Source organism: Theropithecus gelada, chromosome 14, assembly GCF_003255815.1.
Source record: "Theropithecus gelada isolate Dixy chromosome 14, Tgel_1.0, whole genome shotgun sequence".
Taxonomy (NCBI): Eukaryota; Metazoa; Chordata; class Mammalia; order Primates; family Cercopithecidae; genus Theropithecus; species Theropithecus gelada.
This window is the reverse complement of record NC_037682.1, coordinates 4,142,020-4,162,738: the sequence shown is the minus strand read 5'-3', so window position 1 is coordinate 4,162,738 and position 20,719 is coordinate 4,142,020. Positions and strand designations below refer to the sequence as shown.

General features: G+C 56.4%; 1 protein-coding gene across 2 annotated transcripts in view; it reads right to left on the bottom strand.

Moving 5' to 3' along the window:
* The window catches only part of SHANK2 (SH3 and multiple ankyrin repeat domains 2), a 638,889-nt gene that overhangs the window by 346,597 nt on the left and 271,573 nt on the right, over positions 1-20,719 (bottom strand). For both annotated transcript variants that reach the window (XM_025357432.1, XM_025357433.1), the window contains one exon: positions 7,722-8,040. In XM_025357432.1, coding sequence (XP_025213217.1) covers positions 7,722-8,040 — 319 coding nt within the window. The remainder of the gene's footprint in view (positions 1-7,721; positions 8,041-20,719) is intronic.

Below are 20,719 nucleotides of genomic sequence, written 5' to 3'. Positions count from 1 at the left end.
CCAGCCTGGGTGAACAGGAACTGGTCGACATACTGACCTTTCTCCATTCATTCATTCACCAGTCACTTACACATTCATTCATTCATCCAGCAAGTACTCTGTGGGTGGGCTGTGAGCCCACAGCCATGTGGGTCTGCAGACCACCGTGAATGGTAGACACGGATGCAGGCCTCATGGAGCTGACTGTCAACTGGGCAGAAGCACAGGTCAGCAGATGCATTTCCGCTCATCTGAGGGGTTGGAGCAGACAGAAGGTGGAGGTGGGGAGCCCCACTGTGGGGCCCCTGTGGCCATTCCAGCGGAGCCTCTGATGTGTAGAGTTGTGAAAGAGTTGGAGGTATCAAGAGGCACAATCATCCAGGCCTGGGACCTACTCAAGGTGGGTGTCCCCAAACCCTGTGCATCTCAGGCCTGAGGGCTTCACTCTGCCTCTGTGGTTCTGGTGACAGCATCTCTGAGGATGCACAATGGGGACTTAGGATTATTTGCAACGTCTCACCTTGCTGGCTGCAGTGACTGCTTCAGGGCCAGGACTTGAGGTCAAGGTTAGAGTCCACAGGGCCTCCCCACAAAGGGCTAAAAGAGGGGAGAGCTGGGTGGTGCAGAGAGAAGGCCAAGGCCATGGGAAAGGCTCTGCAGGGATGTTCGGGAAGAAATGGATGCCACACGGCACAGTGGTGCCGGGGAACGAGCACCAGCTCACCCTGGATGCAGCCTCAGGGCTGGACTGGAGCAGACAAGAATGTGGAGGTGGGGAGCTCCACTGAGGTGCCTGTGGCCATCCCAGGGGAGCTGGGGGAGCCCCTGATGTGTAGAGTTGTGAGAGAGTTGGAGGTATCAAGAGGCACAATCACCCAGGCCTGGGACCTATTCGAGGTGGGTGTGTCTCCCAGGTTATGGCTCATACGGAAGATGGCAGTAGGGGAATAGAGAAAGCTGTCAGCTCAGGTCTCTGGCACAGAGGGCAGCATAGCAAAAGCAGGAAGTCCCAAGCCCTTAGCGTCTGTCAAACGTTACTAAATGTTGTTGGCTGGGCTGACAGTTGTTTTAAAGTTGAAGGCTCAGACCCTGTGTCATCTCCTGTCTGGTCAACATTGCCTCCCTCCCTGGCCTCCCAGGTCTGTGAAAGTCAGCCCGTACCCAAGCCCTGCGCGTCTCAGGCGGGCCTGAGGGCTTCACACTGCCTCTGTGGTTCTGGTGACAGCATCTCTGAGGATGCACAATGGGGACCCAGGATTATTTGCAACGTCTCACCTTGCTGGCTGCAGTGACTGCTTCAGGGATGGGCACAGCACACTGGCTGCCCCTCCATCTGGCCCCGGCTCCCTGCCAGGCTAATCCTGGGCACAGGTGAAAGTCAGGCCAGGCATGGTGGCTCAGCCCTGTAATCCCAGCACTTTGGGAGGCTGAGGCGGGTGGATCACCTGAGGTCAGGAGTTGGAGACCAGCATGGCCAACATGGTGAAACCCCATCTCTACTAAAAACACAAAACTTAGCTGGGCGTGGTGGAGCACGCCTGTAAGCCCAGCTACCTGGGAGGCTGAGGCAGGAGAATCACTTGAACCTGGGAGGTGGAGGTTGCAATGAGTCAAGATCATGACACTGCACTTCAGCCTGGGCGACAGAGTGAGACTCTGTCTCAAAAAAAAGAAAAGAGAAAGTCAGGGTCACTGGGAGAGCTCCCAACTCCACACCTCACCCCTACTCTGCCAGCAGGGCCCAGCCACCCCCACTTTTTAGGTCAGGATGATGGGGCACAGGAGGGCAAGCAGGAGCCACAGTCCTGGCACTGACTCAAAACTGCTCTGCTGGCCCCTCACCAGCAGCATCCCGGGATGGCCAATGCCCCCTCTGCCCATTTCATCCACCTGAAACCCTGAATGCAGCTGCACCTCAGTTCCCATGCCAAGTTCAGGAAAACAGAGGTCACTAGGCCAAAGACGGGCTTCCCAGAGCCCCACCAGGTCCTGCAGGGGTCCAGCCCCTGCCTGTGTGGCCAGGTGGGTGCCACTGTCCTTCATGCGTGCAATGGACGAGGTGTGGACAGGGCTGCAGCATTCATCTCCACCAACTGAACTCGAAAGCACGAGTCTGTCTTCCCTGCCGAGCTGACCCCACCCAAGAAACATTCTTGAAAGAGAGGGTGGCCAGGACGTTCCCTGGTGGGTGAGGCAAGAGCAGCCCTTGGGACTGGCTGCCACTTTGTAGAAATACATCGAGAGTTGTTCTGAACCTGGGCAGGCCAACCAGCCCCTTGGCAGCTGGGAGAGACCCAGAAGGAACAGGGACGCCCCCACCCCACGCACTCCTAGAGCAGCGACTCGGGTGTCTCCGGAATGTTCTCAGATCGTGGCCCAGCAGTGCCAGTGGGCGCCACCAGAGGGCGCCCCCCAGATGCGGAGCTGGCTGAGCCTCATACCTGAGGGAGCAGGAGCTGTGCAGGTGCACTGGCTCCCACCCTCCTGGGCCAGCACCTCTAGGAGGACGGGAGCGCGCGCGTATACACACACACACACACACACACACACACACACACACACAAACACACACACACACACACACGAAAATGAGGAGGAGAAGGAGGGGGGAGGAACAAGGGACAGGTGGGCAGGAGAGACCGTGGGGGAGGATGGGGGCAGGGACAAGAGTGGGGCATGTTCCTCTCTCTGCCTCAGAGGGACAGCCCTGCCACAGGTTCTGGTTCACCCAGGAGGAGCTTGTGCAGTGACGGGCAGCGAGGGACCCTGCAGTGTCTCCATTGAGAGCCCTCACCTCCCAGCAGATACTGACCGTCCACAGTTCGGCCCCCTCACACCCCTTGCAGCCCCCTTCCTGTTACACCATCACTGCAACACCAGTTCCCAGGTTGGGCCCGGCGAGCTCCTCGGGGTGCTCACCATTGTGCAAACTGGCTCAGGGCGGCTTCGAACCAGGGTTGGCACCTCCATGCAGGAAGCAGACCCTGCCCGCAGCTCTGAGCCCAGGCCAGGAGGCACTGGGTTGCTTGGTGCCAGCAGGAGTCCCAGTGGGGGCCTTGGGGAGGCTGGGAGGCCTCCCTGAACTCCATCAAGGCTGCATTTGAGGGAGTGACCTGAGGCTGGTTCTGACCACACTGCCACACCCACTGCAGTCCTGGCCAAGGTTTCTGGGTCTTTGGGTCAGCGTTTAGGCAAATAAGTCTGGCCCGAGAGGGGTGCTGAGCATGAGCAGGGGGACACGGGGCCTGGCCAGTCACCTCCCTGCCCAGGACAGTCACCCTCTTCCTACCTGGCCATCTCTGCTTCCCCTGCTTCTTAGCCCAAGCAGGCCTCTGCCACCGGGACAATAACACCTGATGCCCTCTGATCCCTGCCCTACGGGAGCCAGCGGGGCCTTTCTAAACTGTCCACGATGAGGACGAAGTTGAAGATGACCCTAAGAGCGGCCAACGCTTCTGCAGAACTGAAGACTCTCTATGAGCAGCTGTGGATCTCAGTGCAGAGCGGGTGCTGAATGCCACTTAATCCACCCAGCACACACGGGAGGGGGCGAAAGTCATCAGCCCCACGTTACACAGGAGAAAACAGAGGCACAGAACCGACAAGTGACTTGCCCAAAGTCACCTGGCGGGTAGGCAGAGCCAGGGAACCCTGGCGGTCAGCACCGCTTGGGGGACGGTCAGCACCGCTTGGGGGACGGTCAGCACCGCTTGGGGGATGGTCAGCACCGGCTGCTCAGCATGGGCTGATGGGCAGCTGCCCCACCCCCGAGACAGGAGGAAGCAGGGAGGGCTTTCCCCTCCACAGCAGGGAGAGCACGCTGTCACCTATGCTTCTGATGGCAACCAGAAAGAGCTCTGGGGCACCCAGGGCCCCAGATACTGGGAGCTAGCAGCCTCCCTGAAAGTGCCCTGTTAGTGCCGCACAGCCAGCGCCCATTGCCCTAGGAAAGAGCTGGCTTTTCAGGAATAGTAGGGCAGGCGCACAAGGCATGGGGCTGTGCTCTGAGCTTCAAGGATGAACAAGAAGCAGAGGGGCTCAGCCACCTCCTGGAGCCTCCAAAAGGCCCTGGGCTGGGTTGCACAGCCCTGTGATCCACCATCCAGCATCACCAGGGCTGGCCGAATGAGCGTTTCCCTATCTCAGTAAAGGCCACTTCCACGCTGGGCCCTCAGTCCACAGCCAGGAAGCAGACAGCTCTGGCCGGGCCCCCTCCCCTGGCTGTACCTCGTCCGCAGGACATTCAGACCAAGTGTGCTCAGGGCACCAGCCTTTGCACCCCAGCTGCGTCACCTGAATGTCCCTGTGCCCGGCATGGGCCTGGGTAACTGCTCCATAAACAAACAATGTGCAATGAACTGGCTCCCTTCTGTACCCCCTCACCGTGCAAAGATGCTTCTGCCCCCCAAGTGCATGTGGTCCTATGCAGGGACAGAACACAACAACGGCACCCGCATGGTCCACTCTCATCCCAGGGGACCTCAAAAAGAGGTCTGGAGAAGCATGCCTGCCTCCAACTCTCCATCCCACCTGGTCGCCTCAAAGGCAAATGCTCACTACTGCTGTCCCATAGGAGGGGACGCCAGTGCCACTGGCAGGTCCTAGTTAGGACACAGGTCTTGAGGGAAGGACCTCTCAGCTCATTAGTGCCCACCCAGAGGGTTCCTCCCGCAGCACAGCTACTGCTACCATTGAGGGTGCTGAGTCCCAGACAGATGGATATGGACAGGGAGGCTGTGAGGGGGTGGGGAAAGGGAAAAAGATGGGAACGAGGCCAAGGAAGACGGGACTGACGGGACTGACGGGACTGACGGGTCAGGGCCACCAGGTAAGAACAGGGCCCCTCGACTCGGGACAGGCAGTGGCCCACAGTTAGGGGGACCGGCTGTCCTGATTTTAGCACTGGAAGTCCCGCATCACAGGCAAACCTGAATGGTTGGTCACTCTACCAACGGTTCTGGGTGACAAAGGGGACAGTCTTGGCCAAGCTCTGGGCCTTGGACTGGACACGGACCTGAACTCTAAGAACCAATGTGGAACGAGCCCTGGCTGGACAAGGTGCTGTGTGAGGCGGCCACCCTGAACGACTTTAGCTGATCTTGAGAAAAACCTGAAGGTGGTCTTTCTGGGACCTTTTTTTTTGAGAAGGAGTCTCGCTCTGTCACTCAGGCCAGAGTGCAGTGGTGCCATCTCAGCTCACTGCAACCCCCGCCTCCCGGGTTCAAGAGATTCTCCTGCCTCAGCCTCCCGAGTAGCTGGGATTACAGGCGTGTGCCACCACATCCAGCTCATTTTTGTATTTTTAGTAGAGATGGAGTTTTACTGTGTTGGCCAGGCTGGTTTTGAACTCCTGACCTGAAGTGATCCACCCACCTTGGTTTCCCAAAGTGCTGGGGATTACAGGCATGAGCCACTGCACCCGGCCCCTTGTTTTATAATTGACAAAGAAGAGGCAGATTGGGTTTTAACTGCCCAAGGTTACACAGCTATACAACGGTACAGTCCCGAAGCGTGTATGCAGGAGGCCAGGCAATGAGCATTTGAGGCAGGCTGATCACCATGATGACCACACACACACACACACACATACACAATGATTCTCTCTCCTTAACATGCACACACATGTCTACACACCTGCATGCACGAAGACAAATGCACACACACACACAAAAACACAAAAATGCGTGCACATACGTACACAGGCATGCACACACAAAAATGCACACACACACGTGTACTCCATCCTCTGCTCCCCACACATGAAAAGGGAAACAGGGACGGTCAGACCGTAGTTGCAATACACCTGGCAGATTCTCTCTCCTGAGTCACATCTCGTCTACAACCGGCTCAAGTCCCTGGCCACGTTGCCTTTGCTCTCTTATTAGATTTTGTACTGGGCGAAAGGGACACACACTTTTTAAAAACTGTAGTCAGAAGTCTCGCTAAGTGTGTGAAGTGCAATTGGCTGCCTCGGGGGAGCCCTTTAATTTAGCTTCCCACTGTTCTCAGCACCTGGGATTCCTCCCTCGGGGTCCTTCCAAGCAGGAATCTAGACCAGAGGCAGCTGGACCTCCTCGTTTGGCTCTGGTGGGAAGCGTCCATGGGCTAAAGGCCAAAGCTTTGAGAGGATGGGGGTCCACCAGCTCTAAGAGGGTCAGGGCTGGACCCTGCCTAGGGGCCAGGAGAAGTGGGCTCTCACCGGCACCTTCTCCCCGCCGGCCTCCTTGGCTGTGACTCCAAAGCTTGGGCTGCTGGTCATAGTCAGGGTGATCAGCCCCTCCTGGGACAACGTGATGCACTGACCCCTCCTCCAACTCACGTGGAGTCCCTGGGGGCAGGGGTGGTGGCGTCTTCCTCCCTGACATCCCTGACCTTAGCTGGCAACAGAGCGTGACCCAGGCCTGTAAGACTCCCCACAGCCAGGATGTGGACCCCGAGAGGCTTTGAGGCCAGGGAGGAAACAGGAAGCAGGCAGGATGGGGGCGAGAGTCAGGGGCCCCAGCACTGAACGCCGACATCACCGAAAACACGGCAACAGCCGGGGAAGCACAAGTCCAAGGCCCAAACCCGAGGGAGTGCCAAGTCCCCAGACTCCAGAGCCAGGGGCCTGTGCCGAGTCCTGCCCTTGCTACATTCCGGCTGTGTGACCTTGGGCTCCTCATAGAGGCATCCTGCAGCAAGGAAGCCAGCACGGTGGTCTCCTGGAGCAGCAGTGCCCATGAGAACCTGGAGGCGTCTGTGGCAATGGCCGCTGCCCCTGCAGGCGCAACTTTCATGGCTGGAACCAACACCAACCACAGCACCTGCGGCCCCGACAATGAGTGGACCCCTGGGAAGTCTCTTCCTCGCCTGAAAATTCCAGGAGGCGGTGTGAGAAAGGCAGAGACCTGCTTGGGAGTTGGAGCTCTGAGTGCAAATCCAGTTCCCCTGGCTGCTCAGGAGGTAGGAGAGTCGGGAGAGACCCAGACCTGGAGTTGGATGCGCAATGGGGTGCTGGGCAGGAGACCACAGGCAGGTCCCAAAGTCTGCCCTATGCTGCCCACATCCTTGTCTAGGAAATGGAACAAGGCACAGGCTCCTGTCACCTGGGGCTGCCTCAGAGACTGACGGACCTGCCCTCTGTGCTCCTGCCATGCTCGGCTCAGGCCTGCAAGAGCTTCCCTGTGGGTAGCACTACCTGAGACCATCCCTGCAGCTGCTGAGACAGCCAGACACCAGCGCCCTGAGCCAGCCTCTCCGGCCCCCAGTGTGCTCCTCTGGGCCGGGTTTCTCCCTGCCACCCCCATGTGCACCCTCACTTTGGATACGGTGTGTCTGCAGGCTTGCAAACGTGGCCCTCGGGAGGGCACGCACCCCTGACCAGGCTTGCAGCCCTGCCTCTCTCCCTCTTGACATTTCACTTAGGACCAAAAAGTCAGTGCACAAGGAAAGGAAACGGGACCCAAGACGCCAGCCGCATCCCCAGCCCACCCCAGGACGCTCAGCTCAGCCTCCATAACTGCCCCGAGCTATCATCATGGGCCTCCATGAGGCTCGGGAAGGTGACCCCAGTCCCCGTGCGGGAGACCGTGTCAGCAGGGACACTCGGCAAAACTCAGGCACGAAAGTGTTCTCAACACCCGCATTGGAATAAAATGGGCTTCCTTCTTTCCTTCTCAACCTCTAGGCCAGCCCCAAGTTGGAGGAGCTGGGACCCCCAGCACATGGTGGTCTTCCTCCCCTTGGCATGTGGCACTCCTTACCCGACATGCCAGAGAGGCTGCGGCCTCTTGCCGTCCTCGCCTGTGCCGCCCAGCCTGTTGAGCGATGGGGACCGGCTGCGGGGCCCGGGCACGTAGCTCCCGATGGTCTTCGCGGCCCCCTCAGGCTTGCTGGGCATCTGCTGCAGCAGCTGGGGTGAGAGGCTGCGGTGCGAGGTGGCCGTGGAGCAGACGGCCCACTCGGGAGCGCTGGCATTGAGGTTGTTGTCACTGTTGGAGCGCAGCAGGACCCGGGGGGCGGCCAGCGTGTTGGGGGGCCGCCGCCGGCGGTTGGAGTACGCCGGGGCCTCTCGGAAGGGCACTGGGGAGAAGAACAGCGAGAAAGGCCGGTGAGTGCATCCGTGTCGCGGATCAGCTGGGTGGGGACCCTAGGGAGGTGCAGGCCTGCGTGCGTCCAAGCCCCCATGCGAGCCCAGCAGAGGGGAGCTGTGAGTTCTGGGCCGAGACCCCAGCTGGACTCCACCAGGCCCAGAACTCACCCCTGACACAGAAGCAGAGAGGCAGGCTGGGGACAGAGAACGTCTCCATGGCAAGGAGCTCAAGCCAGTGCTTCACATGGAAGGGACACGGGGTCTGAGCTTCCATCTGGCCCGTGAGACGTCCGGCTGGCTTGGGCATGTGTAAGGATGGGCCGCGCCATCACACAAAGCAGGAGTGCACCGAGCTGCCTGCCACAGGGCCCCCCTCCCCACAACCTAAGCTGGGCCTCTGTGATGGGCTGAACTGTGTCCCCCTAGTTCATGTGTTGACGTCCTAACCCCCCGTTTTCAAAACGCGCCAGTATTTGCAGGTAAGGTCTTTACAGAGATAACCTGGGTGGAGGGGCATTAGTGGGGGCCCTGATCTCATAGGACTGGGGCCCTTATAAGAAGAGGCGATGAGGACACACACACAGAGGGATCTCCCCATGAGGACACAGGGAGAAGGTGGCATCTGCAAGCCACAAAAGGAGCCTCAGGAGGAACCAGCCCTGCGATGACCTGATCTCAGATTTCTAGTCCTCGGGACTGGGAGGTGTAAATATCTGTTTTTTGTTTGTTTGTTTGTTTTTTGTTGCTGCTGCTGTTGTTTTTGAGACAGAGTCTCGCCCTGTCACCTAGGCTGGAGTGCAGTGGCACAACCTTGGTTCACTGCAGCCTCTGCCTCCCAGGCTCAAGCAATTCTCCTGCCTCAGCCTCCTGAGTAGCTGGGATTACAGGTGCCCTGCCACCATGCCTGCTAATTTTTCTATTTTTGGTAAAGACGGGGTTTCACCATGTTGGCCAGGCTGGTCTTGAACTCCTGATCTTGTGATCTGCCTGCCTTGGTCTCCCAGAGTACTGAGATTACAGGCGTAAGCCACCACACCCGGCCAAGATCTGGGGTTTAAGCCACCTGCCTGTCTGTGGTGCTCTACCATGCAGCCTGAGCCAACCATGCAGTCTCCGAGTCTACTGGCTGGATGATTCAATCTCAGTCTTTACTAAGAAGGCGCCTTCCTCCCTCCCACCAAGTGGGGACTGTGTGAGGAGGCAGGGGCTGAGCACCACTTATCTGACATCCTACAAAGCTCTAGACGGGGCCAGGCCCTCACTCTCCTGACTCAATGAGCCCAGGGACTCAGAATGAGAGCAACAGCCCCTGGGAGCTTTGAGGGGTGGCAGCCATACCACAGCTGCCTTGGGTCACCCAGAGTTCCTGAAACAGCAAGCGTCCTTTCCAAGACAGAGGACCTCCTGAAAGGCAGCCCTCCAAGCTCTGCAGGAAACAGCAGAAACCACCACCACCGGCTGGCCAAAGGCACGGGCTTCTTCCCGGCCCGTGATAATCACGCCTGCAGCAGCTTTTCACCGGCTACAGGATTCAGCCCTTAGGCTTAAGCCACGCTTGGCTCCAAAGTTTGCACTGACAGGACCAGGGCTACCATCTGACAAACTGCAAGGCAAGAGAAAACACGCGTCCTCCCTGGGAGCGGGTCTGGGGGGACCTTCATGCCTCAGAGGAGAAGAATCTCACAAGTAGTTTGGGACACAGGTGGCAATGACGAAGGTCTTGGGGACATGGATGGTGCTGGCAGAACTCACGGGGGATAGAGGTGATGCTGGCAGAGTTCACAGGGACGAAGATGGCACTGACAGAGCTCATGAAGGAAGTTGCACTGGCAGAGCTCATGAGGGTCAGAGGTGGTGCTGGCAGAGCTCATGAGGGTCAGAGGTAGCACTGGCAGAGCTCATGGGAGTAAGAGGTGGCACTGGCAGAGCTCATGACGGTCAGAGGTGGCACTGGCAGAGCTCATGGGGGTAAGAGGTGGCACTGGCAGAGCTCATGAGGGTCAGAGGTAGCGCTGGCAGAGCTCATGGGGGTAAGAGGTGGTGCTGGCATAGTTCATGGGGGACAGAGGTGGTGCTGACAGAGCTCATGGGGGTAAGAGGTGGTGCTGGCAGAGCCCATAAGGGTCAGAGGTAGCGCTGGCAGAGCTCATGGGGGTAAGAGGTAGCGCTGGCAGAGCTCATGAGGGTCAGAGGTGGAGTTGGCAGAGCTCATGAGGGACAGAGGTAGCACTGGCAGAGCTCATGAGGGTCAGAGGTGGTGCTGGCAGAGCTCATGAGGGACAGAGGTAGTGCTGGCAGAGCTCATGAGGGTCAGAGATGGCGCTGGTAGAGCTCATGAGAAACAAGTGGTGCTGGCAGAGCTCACAGGGACAAAGATGGCATTAGCAGAGCTCATGAGGAAAAGAAGTCATGCTGGCAGAGCTCACTAAGGACAGAAGTGGTCCTGGCAGAGCTCCTGGGGGAAAGAGGTAGCACTGGCAGAGTTCATGGGGGACAGGGTTCGCACTGGCAGAGCTCACTAAAGATAGAGGTGGCACTGACAGAGCTCCTGAGGACAGAGGAGGTGCTGGCAGAGCTCATGGGGGATGGAGGGTGCTGGCACTGCTCACGGGAAACAGCTGAGACCCAGCACACCTTCCCCACCTCCCCAGGACACAGGGCAGCCCTGGAGACAGAGCTAGAGCCAAGCCTGGGGAGCCGCACAGAGCTGCGCAAAGCGTCCTGAGGTTGGACACTGGACTTGGCACAGTCGGACGTCAGTGCCTGCTGTTGGTAAGAACCTGGAGGTGGCACACTGGGGAGGTCGCGGTCTCACACCTGCTCTGATCTGGTTCCTCTGTGAAGCCTTTCTGTCGTTGAAGATGCCCTGCTAAGCAGCCGGGGTTCCTCAGCGGCGACTTTGATCCCACTCCTAATTTCTCAAAGCACATGGATCCATGAACACCACCCAGGTGGCCGGGGAGAGACAAGGAACGGAAAAGACTGACGGCACCCTCCGTGGACACCTCTCCTTCCAAAGACCCTCGAGGGGCTTGGCCTGGGATCCGCAGCCACCACCCACGAGTAAAACCTCGTCCCTGAGACAGGTCACCGAGTCTGTGTTTTGTTGGTCATGAGCGAAAACCACATTGGTGACCCTCCCTCTGGACCGGCAGAGACTAAAAAAAAACCTTGTAGATCACTGAGTGTTCGCATGGAGGCTTACAAAGATACGACCGGCCCAGAGGGCTTCCGGGTGATCTGGGAACTGCCTGTCATTGGAGGGGGCTGGGCGGGTGGATTAAAAGACCTTGCAAAGGGCTGATGAGCCCACAGTCTCAGAGAGCGATTATCTTTCATTTACAGAGATTACGTGTTGGAAGACTGTATTGGTGTGAGAGCCAAAATCTCAAACAGACACAGCCAGCAGGAAGCAGCCGCAGAACCCCCAGCTTCCTGGGGCACCCAGGAGAGGCCAGGGCTCTCCCTACCCACGTGAAGGAGACATCACAGGGCCCCCAGTCACGGAAACGCTGCCTCCCACAGCCGACTGCCTCACGCCCAGCCTCTCCGCCCTGACAATACAGCCAATTCTCTTTTTCTGACCCTTGTAACTGGGGGAGGTGTGCACAGCCTTCATAGCAAGTGATGGCATTTGGGGGAGTCCTGGCAGTTGCTAAGATAAACTCATTAGGAAAGAGAAGTCTATAGAACAGAACAGAACAGATACAGAATTAACCTAACACCAAAACCCCCAAATTTTCAGGCTGTTCATGGATTATAAAAATCGAAGTCCCGGAAGGTGAATTTTGGTGAATAATGTCAGAAAATGGGCACAGACAAAGGTGGTTATTTATATACATTCCTAAGACTCTGTCAGAAGAGTAGGGACTTAGAGAAGGGGAAGAATTCGCATGGGGGGGCCACCCTTGGAGGATTAAGGAATAAAAGAGCTGGGACATTTTCAAATACATTTTACTCTGTGGACCAGGCAAGTTACTCAAACGAAATCTCACCGGTGACGTCGGTGCGAACATTTTAACGAAAATCACCTCGCTTAATTACCAAGATTCATATTAAATTAGTTTCCTGAGTACTGAAATGTCTTCAGTGTTTATTTTGCTAGAAGCTGGGGCTGGGAAGTACCTTCCTCATTTCTTTAAAGTCACATCTTTATATGATATCTGATTTCCTAAAATGAGAGCTCTCTGACAAAACTGGAACCATCCATAGAAATGATGATTTTTGTGAAAAGGGTTAAAAATAACTGTTTTCTGTCTGAAAATGATTAATATTCCACCCAACTGTTTCCTTCTTTCAGGCAATCTGCACATTCTAAGTAGGTGGATATTTTCTTAGCTGGCTTACATGCATTTATTTATACATTTTTTCCCCACAATAAAAATTACACAAGGTATGACAAAGAGCATGTGCACTTTTAAAGTTGGCCACGCTCCCTTCCCATCCACTCCATGTAAGTGCAACCCAGGGATGGGAGAGCCGGGAGCGGCTCGGAAGGTAGCCACCCATTCAGTGCAGCCAGCCATGTGCCCCGACCTGCCTTGGCCAGTGCCTAGCAGCTCTCTGGTCACTGAGGACTACAGTCAAAACTTCCTTTATTTTCCCCAGGACTTAGTTCCTAACACGCTCCGTGGCACGGTCCCCACGGATGGCCATTCCAGAATGCAATCCCACAAGGGCTGAAGGCTTGAAAGCAGCACACAATAAGGCAAGACCTTCCACAGCGTTACATCCGGACCAACTCAAACCAAACCATATCCCAAACCAAAGTCATTATCCCCTGACATGCCAGGGATTAACAACTGGCAATTTTAGGAGGAACTGGAGTCCTCCCTCTCCCCTACCCCGAGAATCAGCAAGCAGCTGCTAATTCCCATGCACCCGGCTCCCGACAGCTTTTTCCTTACCTTCCTTCTTGGTGAAGGCATTTAACAAAGACTTCATTTTCCCTCTGACTTTGGCAGCGGTCCGCTCATTATATAACCTTCCTGGATGGGAGGAAGGACAGGCGTGCAGCCCGGCCCCTCGGTGCTAGAGCAGCTGGGACCCGGGGAGAGGTGGCGGGTGTCTGGGCACGGTGCACTTCCGAGCATAGCTGGGCATGCCAGACCCAGCGTGCTGGTGACAAAGCCCACCCCATATTCTGTCTGTCAGCTGGGAACCAACTGCACGTAGACGGGCTGCTCTCAAACCCGGCTACCTCTCGCGGCGCGCGTCATGTGAGCCGGGCTACTCTGCTTTTGTGCTCAGGGCATTGAGGAAGAGGTACCGCGGAGGGTTAACGCAGATCAGGCGTCCTCGAGCTGGCAGCTGGGAGACGCCGGGAGGCATGAGTGATCTCAAGCCCCAGTTATCCAAGGAAACTCGGGCTGGTGCTGGGCGCTCCATGCGCCTGTGCCTAAATATAATGCACTGTGCTTTTCTATTTTTTTAAAAAAAAAATTTTAAAGAAAAAGCCAAGTTTGTTTGTCAGCTAGCAGATGTGGTAAGACAGACAAGGGGGAGGGAAGCATCCAAGTACCAGATAAGCTTCACACCAGACCCACGTTCCCTGGGCAGACATGGCCAGCATTCTGGAATTTCTGAACACGACCTATATTTCTGTTCAAAAGAATCAGACACAAGTGCCCATGACTTCTCTGGCTCCCCCTCCATCGAGGTAATTACCCTGGAAAAAACAGGACTCCACCCCCTCCTAGTTTTTTTTTTTTTTTTTTTTTTTTTTTTTTAAAGAGAGAGATAAAAAGACAATTAAACTGAGACCCTGCCAAGGATGGCCCCGATTCCAGGCAGCTGATAAAAGCGAGCTCCTCAGGGTCACTTTAGGCATTTCCAACCCAGCAGAAGAAGAGAAAAGAGGAAAGCGATCCCTTGGAAGCCCTACGTGGAGAAAGTCAGATTTATAAAGCGAACACAGAGAAGTGGATGCAGGCTGGGGCCCTATGGCAGGTGGACAGTGCGTTATTTCTACACCAGGAGAAGGAGCTTCCTGAAGCTACATGGAGCATCCAGGGGCAAGGTTCTGTTGTCTGATACCTCTGCTGGGCTGTAATTTAGTGTGCTGTTTTTTTTTTTTTTTTTTCCTGGTTGCTAAGAGAACTGCTTCAGAAATTTAAAACATACACACACACAGACACACACAGACACATACACACACACACACACACACCCAAAATCGGAGAAAGATGAGACAAGACAAGGAAAAAGCAACCAGAGCACTGAAGTTTAATTCCATATGGTTGACACACTTCGTGTCAATAAAAATGGCGCTGTGAGAACGAGAAGGCTGGCCTCCCCCAGGAGCCTTTCCCCGAAGGCATACCGGGGACGGGACAGCGGCATTCCTCGGTGAGGGCCTCTGAGCAGAGACTGCCACAGAATCACTGAGGGTACGCCCTGTATCAGCTGAGCACCCGAACAGCATCTCTTGGCCGGGCGTGGTGGCTCACGCCTGTAATCCCAGCGCTTCGGAAGGTGGAGGCGGGTGAATTGCTTGAGCCCAGGAATTTGAGACCAGACTGGGCAACACAGTGAGACCCCGTTTCCATGAAAAATAATTTAAAAACATTAGCCGGGTGTAGTCGTGCGCCTGCGGTCCCAGCTACTCAGGAGGCTGAGGCAGGAGGATTGCTTGAGCCTAGGAGTTCAAGGCTGCAGTGAGCTATGACTGTCCACTGCACACCAGCCTGGGGACAGAGCAAGACTCTGTCTCCAAAAACAAACAAACAAACCCCACAGAAACCCAGAAATAGCAATAAACCTCATCTCTTACTTAACTCACACAACTCATGAGCCATGTCAAAACTCTGCCAGGGGTGACATTCTCACCCTACCATGCGTCGCCAAATCACAAAACCGAGTGAGTCGAAGCCATTTCTAAGACTTGCATTAAGAAATGGTTCTGAGGTCAGAGTCACCAGCGTGTCCCACAGGGTTCATGCACTTGGACACTGTGAGCAAGGCTCAACGGCTTCCAGAAGAACCTTCCTCAGATGCACAAAACCTTCCCTACTTTGAGAGGCCTGACGATGTGTCCTCAGGGTGGACCAGCCAGGGGGGCCAGAAGCTTTCCAGATGGTGAGTGTCTAGTTCATTGCTATGTGCTGGCCTGGCTGCCTGCCCTGGCTGGCGAGCGCTGGGAGGCTGGGACGGGGATGCCACCGTGTCCGTATTGGTGTGTAGAGGGAGCTCCTCTAAGGCTGGGGGACCCGGCTGGTCGTGTGCTCAGCCACGTGAGCCCAGAGAACTCACCAAAGCTCAGGGAACTCTCGGGGAGACTCAGTGACGCTCAACACCCCCTCCATCTGCCACTGATCGATTCCCTCCCAAAAGCAGAGAGCCTCATCCCAAGCCAAGTTTCTGAGCCAATCACTGCTCTGGCATTGCTGCCTTTGCGGCCTGCAGCAGCGCGGGCAGAGCCTGCACGTTTCTGGGCTGGTGAGGCCAGGATGGCCCTTGGCCTGAGGCCAGTGGTGTCCTGTCATCGTTAGCTGCCTTGCTGGCCACGGATGACCTTGGGTCGAGGGTGTGGGGAAGAAGCCACTTCCCGGGGGCCATGTGACAATCTTGCATCTGTTCTGGACAGATGCAGGGGACAAGATGGAGCCTTTTTCCCCTCACAGGGGCCTCCAATGTCAAATATGCCAAAGGACCAAGAAAAGGCCCTGCCCCATCTAAACCAGAGCAGAATCCAGAACCTCTGGACGGGAGCCATGCAGCGGCACCCACAGCTGGCCCAGACAGGACCCTCAGTGACCGCCATCATGTGTGTGTGCAGCAGCCGCTCCTGGAGGGGCATGTGCCCACAAGCAGGAGGCCAGGCAGGGGTTCCACGAACCTTGAGCTGCCCAGGGAGAAGGGAAGGAGCCTTCCCAAGACAAGGCCCCGTCACCAGGAACACGGCTGGCTTCCATCCCTGGTGTCCCTCTGCCCCATCCACCCCCACCCCTGCACCCCATGTCCCATCCGGTTTGGGGGCATGTGCAGAAGACAGCCAGCCAGATCTGAAGACCCAGGCCTGCTTCTCAGGCTGTGCAGGGGTGAGGGGCGGGGCACGATGAGGCTTTGGACACTGGATGATTTGAGCGACCCAGGGAACACCCCCAGGCTAAAGGATCCCTTTTCCAGACACCTTCAATTCTTTCAATAAGCAGACAACTTTTCCCGCCCACACTCGCAGGAGGCTGAGTAAACCATTCACAAAGATCAGGAGCAGCAGTGGCTCCATCAGTCTCATGCACAGACCTACTGAGTGCCCAGCCCTGGGCCAGGCTCTGCCACACGGGGGTCTTCTGGTCAACCCCACAGAAATCCTGCAGAGGGTATTGGGTCATTCTTGACACCACCCTCCTGACCATGTGGTAGGCTCTCCATGGATACTTCCAGCGACAGGGGGCTCACTACGTGTGTGCAGGGGTTCTCGCTGTCAGACGCGGGCAGCAGCCTATATGAGCCTCCTTTCCCCACACCCACCACCTGCCCCCGTCCCCAGTGGGTGCAGACCACTTCCTCAATTGCCGGGAAGTCTGGCGCTGAAGGCACAGTCTCTGCCTCGACAAACACAAACCCCTGTGCAGCCTCCAGGGCGGTTTCCATCTGGTGTCCCCGTCCCTGCCCTCCTGGGGGAATATTTCTCTTCCAGCCCTGGGATGTGTCCATGGGAACATCAGCATTCCTTCTGCCCCTCGTTTTATGAGCGCATTTGCAGCTTGAAGCCTGCCCTGCCTGCCTGGCTGGGCGGGAAGTTCTGCGTGGACAAACGTTTGGTGTGAGTGTTTGGGGTCTGGGCTCTCACAGACATCCACACTTTGGGTTATCGCAGGAGACAGGCGCACCCCTGAGACCCAGGTAGACGGTTCGCACCCTCCTGCTATCTGCACGCAGGCCCGGCCCTTCACCCTCCGAGCCACGGAGACCCAGAAACCTGCCACAGACCAGGTGACCTTGGAGAGCTGGGGCAGCAGAGGCAGAGGCGGGAGCAGAGCCTCTCGCAGAACTCCGGGAACTCACTAGCACCGCTCCCATCTCTAAAACAAGGATTCCGAGGACGACCGAGCGCTAGTGGTTGAGATGAAAATTAAGACGAAGATAAAAGACGAAACTTAAAAACCCATTTTCCCCTGAGGCTTCCAGAAATCTTTTTCTCCGAGAAAAGCCTCAGGCTTTGGGAATATCCCCGTGGAACTGCCATCCTGGGTCCCTGACACCAGCAGGAAGGCTGGCAGACGAGACGGACGAGGTTCAGAGAGGCTGAGCGCTAAGCTGCCCAGGGTCCGGGAAGGGTCAGACATCCCTGCTGCACCCACATAGGTTTCCATGCGTTGGAGCCCAAATGCCCACAGCATGATTGAGCCTTCCCTTCCTTCCGCCTTTAGACCCTCTGTTCCTACAGCGGTCCTGTGTGGAGGGCCTACAACGACGCTGCAGGCTTGTGCTGGCCACATTCCTACTGAATGCAGATGAGGTTTTATTTCAAACGGATTTCATTCTGGAAAAGGGAGAGATTGGAGGGGAAGAACTTCCGGGTGTGAGCTGGGCTGGGGGCAGGCGGGTAGCAGAGAGGGTGGCAATGTGAGTGGTTGCTGATGAAGCTATCTGCCTGCCTGCCCGCACGCCCACCCATCCCAAAACGCAGGCGAGCACCTTTTGAGTCTGTCTGTTGTCCATGGACAGATTGAAAACCAAGAGAAAAGAGGAGAGGGAGGCTCTGAAGTCAGAGTTTCCAGAAAGGAAAAGGGTCACCCCCAAATGAACCCCAAACTCTCAGTCACCCAGCCTGGCCCCACAGACACCAACTCAGCTCCATTCAGCCCAGCTCCAGTGCCTGGCCCTTGGTGCTTTGTGAGCCAGTGACATTCAAAGCCCCGTGCCTCCTTCCCTCCCTCCCTGCACCCCCTGCCCACGAGCACCCCACAGATTCACCCCATACACTGCACCACCCCCTCAAACCCTGAGACTCACTAAGCCCTTTATTTGCCATGTCTTTTGACAACTGCTTGACAACGGGCTGAAAATAATTTCACTTCTTGCATAAAAAAAAGCTCTTCGCACATCAGAACATTTCAAGGTGCTCTGAAGTCCTGGCGGAGAGGCCGTACCAGGTGTTATAAACGTGCCTGGCGAGACTCAGAGGTGCGCACGGGTCTCAGAAACACCCCCTGTTCAGTGGTGATCAGACACCCGCCTCCACTTGCTGTGGCTTCAGTGCCCATGTGGTTTGGAAAGAACTGGACGTGGGAGTCAAGATGTGGGTTTGGGTGCTGACTCTGTCTCATGCCCCCTGCAGCCATGGGCTGGTTGGACACCCCCTGACCCTGTTTCCCCATCTGTAAAGTGGGAAGAGCACAACTTACTCCGCAGGGTAGAGCTACCCGGGCTCATGTTTGAAGCACAAAGGAGAGGGGCTTGGTGCACGCAACACTGTGGGGACACCTTTGGGGGCAATCTTAGCTCTGTGACCCCAGAAAAGTCCCGTGACCTCTCTTTGCCTCTGTCTCCTAGTCTGTTTAATGGGGATATTAATGGTGCCGCTTCACAGGAGAGTCATAAGGATAAAGTAAGTTAATATTTGTAACAGTAGTACCTGGAGGCAGTGTCAGTGATCACTGAATGAATACATTTAATTTTTAAAAAATCTGTAAGCAGATAGCAAGGCAATCCTCCCGCTTTGCCCTATCTCTATAATAAACAAGTCCTGGTCTGTTGCTCACAATGCATTCACATTATCTTTCTGGGTGCTGCCTCCTCCAGGAAGTCTCCCTGACTGATCTAGGCAGCAGACAGACCCCTGTCCTCAGGGCTCCTGTGGCAGCCGTCAGCCCTCGGGGCATGTTGTGGAGCCAGGAGCCTCGCAGCTCCTCGAAGGCAGGTTCCGTGCCCAGCCCTCCTCCTTGCCCTGCACGCTGGCAGTGATTCTTAGTGCTCTGGAGATGAATGAACGAATGAATGAATGAATACATGCATGAGTGAATTAACAGAGGGGGTGAGTCCCAGCTTCTTTTCTGGGTGTTCCACAGCACTTTACTAGCTTCACCAGGCTGGCCTCTAGTTGTGCTGCTCACCTGAGGCCAGAAGCCACCTTCCTTCTCCAGCTCCCATCCTACCCCCACCCCCACTTCTGCCCAGGGCCTTGCATGCACCCAGTGGAGGCCCAGGGAGGCCTGTGCTAAGTCACAGCCATGCTACCAGCTGCCCCAGACCCTGAGAAGGTCTGTACTGCCCCGCCTTGCCCCATGAGCAGATGCAGCCAGGACAGCATCCTCAGCATCCTCACTGCATCTACAGAGCAGCTAGGCTGTTGTCCTCAGCATCCTCACTGCATCTGCAGAGCGGCTGAGCCAGTGTCCTCAGCATCCTCACTGCATCTGCAGAGCAGCCCGGCCGGCGTCCTCAGCATCCTCACTGCATTTGGAGTTCCCCGCACCCCATGTCCTGCCTGGAAACAGCGAGGGCTCATCTCTCAGCTTCCCCGGCTGCTGGGGTTTAGAGTTTGAGCCAATCAGACACATGGACCAGGAAGGCACTGATGCAGGAGGAGCAACTCACCAAAGCCAGTGGGTGTGGCACGCGGTTCCAGCACAATGTCAAGCTCCTGCCAGCACCTCTGCCTGTGCATGGCACCAGGTGCTCCACAGAGCCCACCTGTGGCTGGATGCCCTGACTGGCTGCCCCGACTGGCTGCCCCGGCTTGCCGCAGTTTCCGGACCTGGCTCTCCAGCCCTGTTGGAGCACAGTGACTGCCTGACATCTGTCAGAGTTTTCCCTCTCCTGCATCAACAAGCCAGGGTGGACTCTACTGCTGGTGACCCAGACCCTGACTGGCAGAGCCCATGAGGCTGGGTCTCAGGCAAGAGAGCTGGGCACGCCACATCTCTCAGGGAGGCCTGTTTTCCAGGGACCCTGAGAGCGTCTCTGCAACATCTGCAGCTGGACTTTCTGGGTTCAAATCCCACAAGGCAACTGTCTACAAGTCACAAAATGTCCCTGGGCTCTGGATCTCCAAAAACAAAGCAAGTACAGTGATAGTGGCCACTTCAAGGAGCTGCTCGGGGGGTTACGTGCTTACTGGGTGCAGTACTTACGCATGGTGAGCGCTCAACAGAGGTTAGCTGCTGCCACCATGACCACGACTGAAGTTTGTTTATTATTGCTGACTGTTCATTATTGGGATTACTACAACAGCTTGGTGACGAGGGAGGTCCTGACAGGCATTCTCAGTCTCTCTGGGCAGCTCAGGTGGCTGCAGGTAGTGGAAGGCCATCGGGCCGCTAGAGACAGGGTCCTGACCCAGGCCAGGACAGGGTCATCTCCCCAAGACACTGCTCCTGTGTAACTCAGACCCGGGCCCTCCTGCCAGGAAGGAGCTCCAAGTTGAGGAAGGCACAAGGGCCAGCTTTGAGCAGTACCTTCAACTTAAACCCGCGGCAAAACCCTGAGCGTGATCACACCCAAACCAGAAGGAAAGAAAATAAAATGCTGGGATGTAGGAAGCAATGCCAAGAAAATTCGCAGGGTTTTGGGGCAGAGGATGCCCTGATTTCCCAGAGATTTATTAAGGCCCCACCCCATATTTCAGGGGTAGATGCAGGGGAGCACCTGAGCCTATTTCCACCTGAACACAAAACACACAGGAGGTGGCTCTAACTCTGTTCAGACTGGAGGCCCATGGGA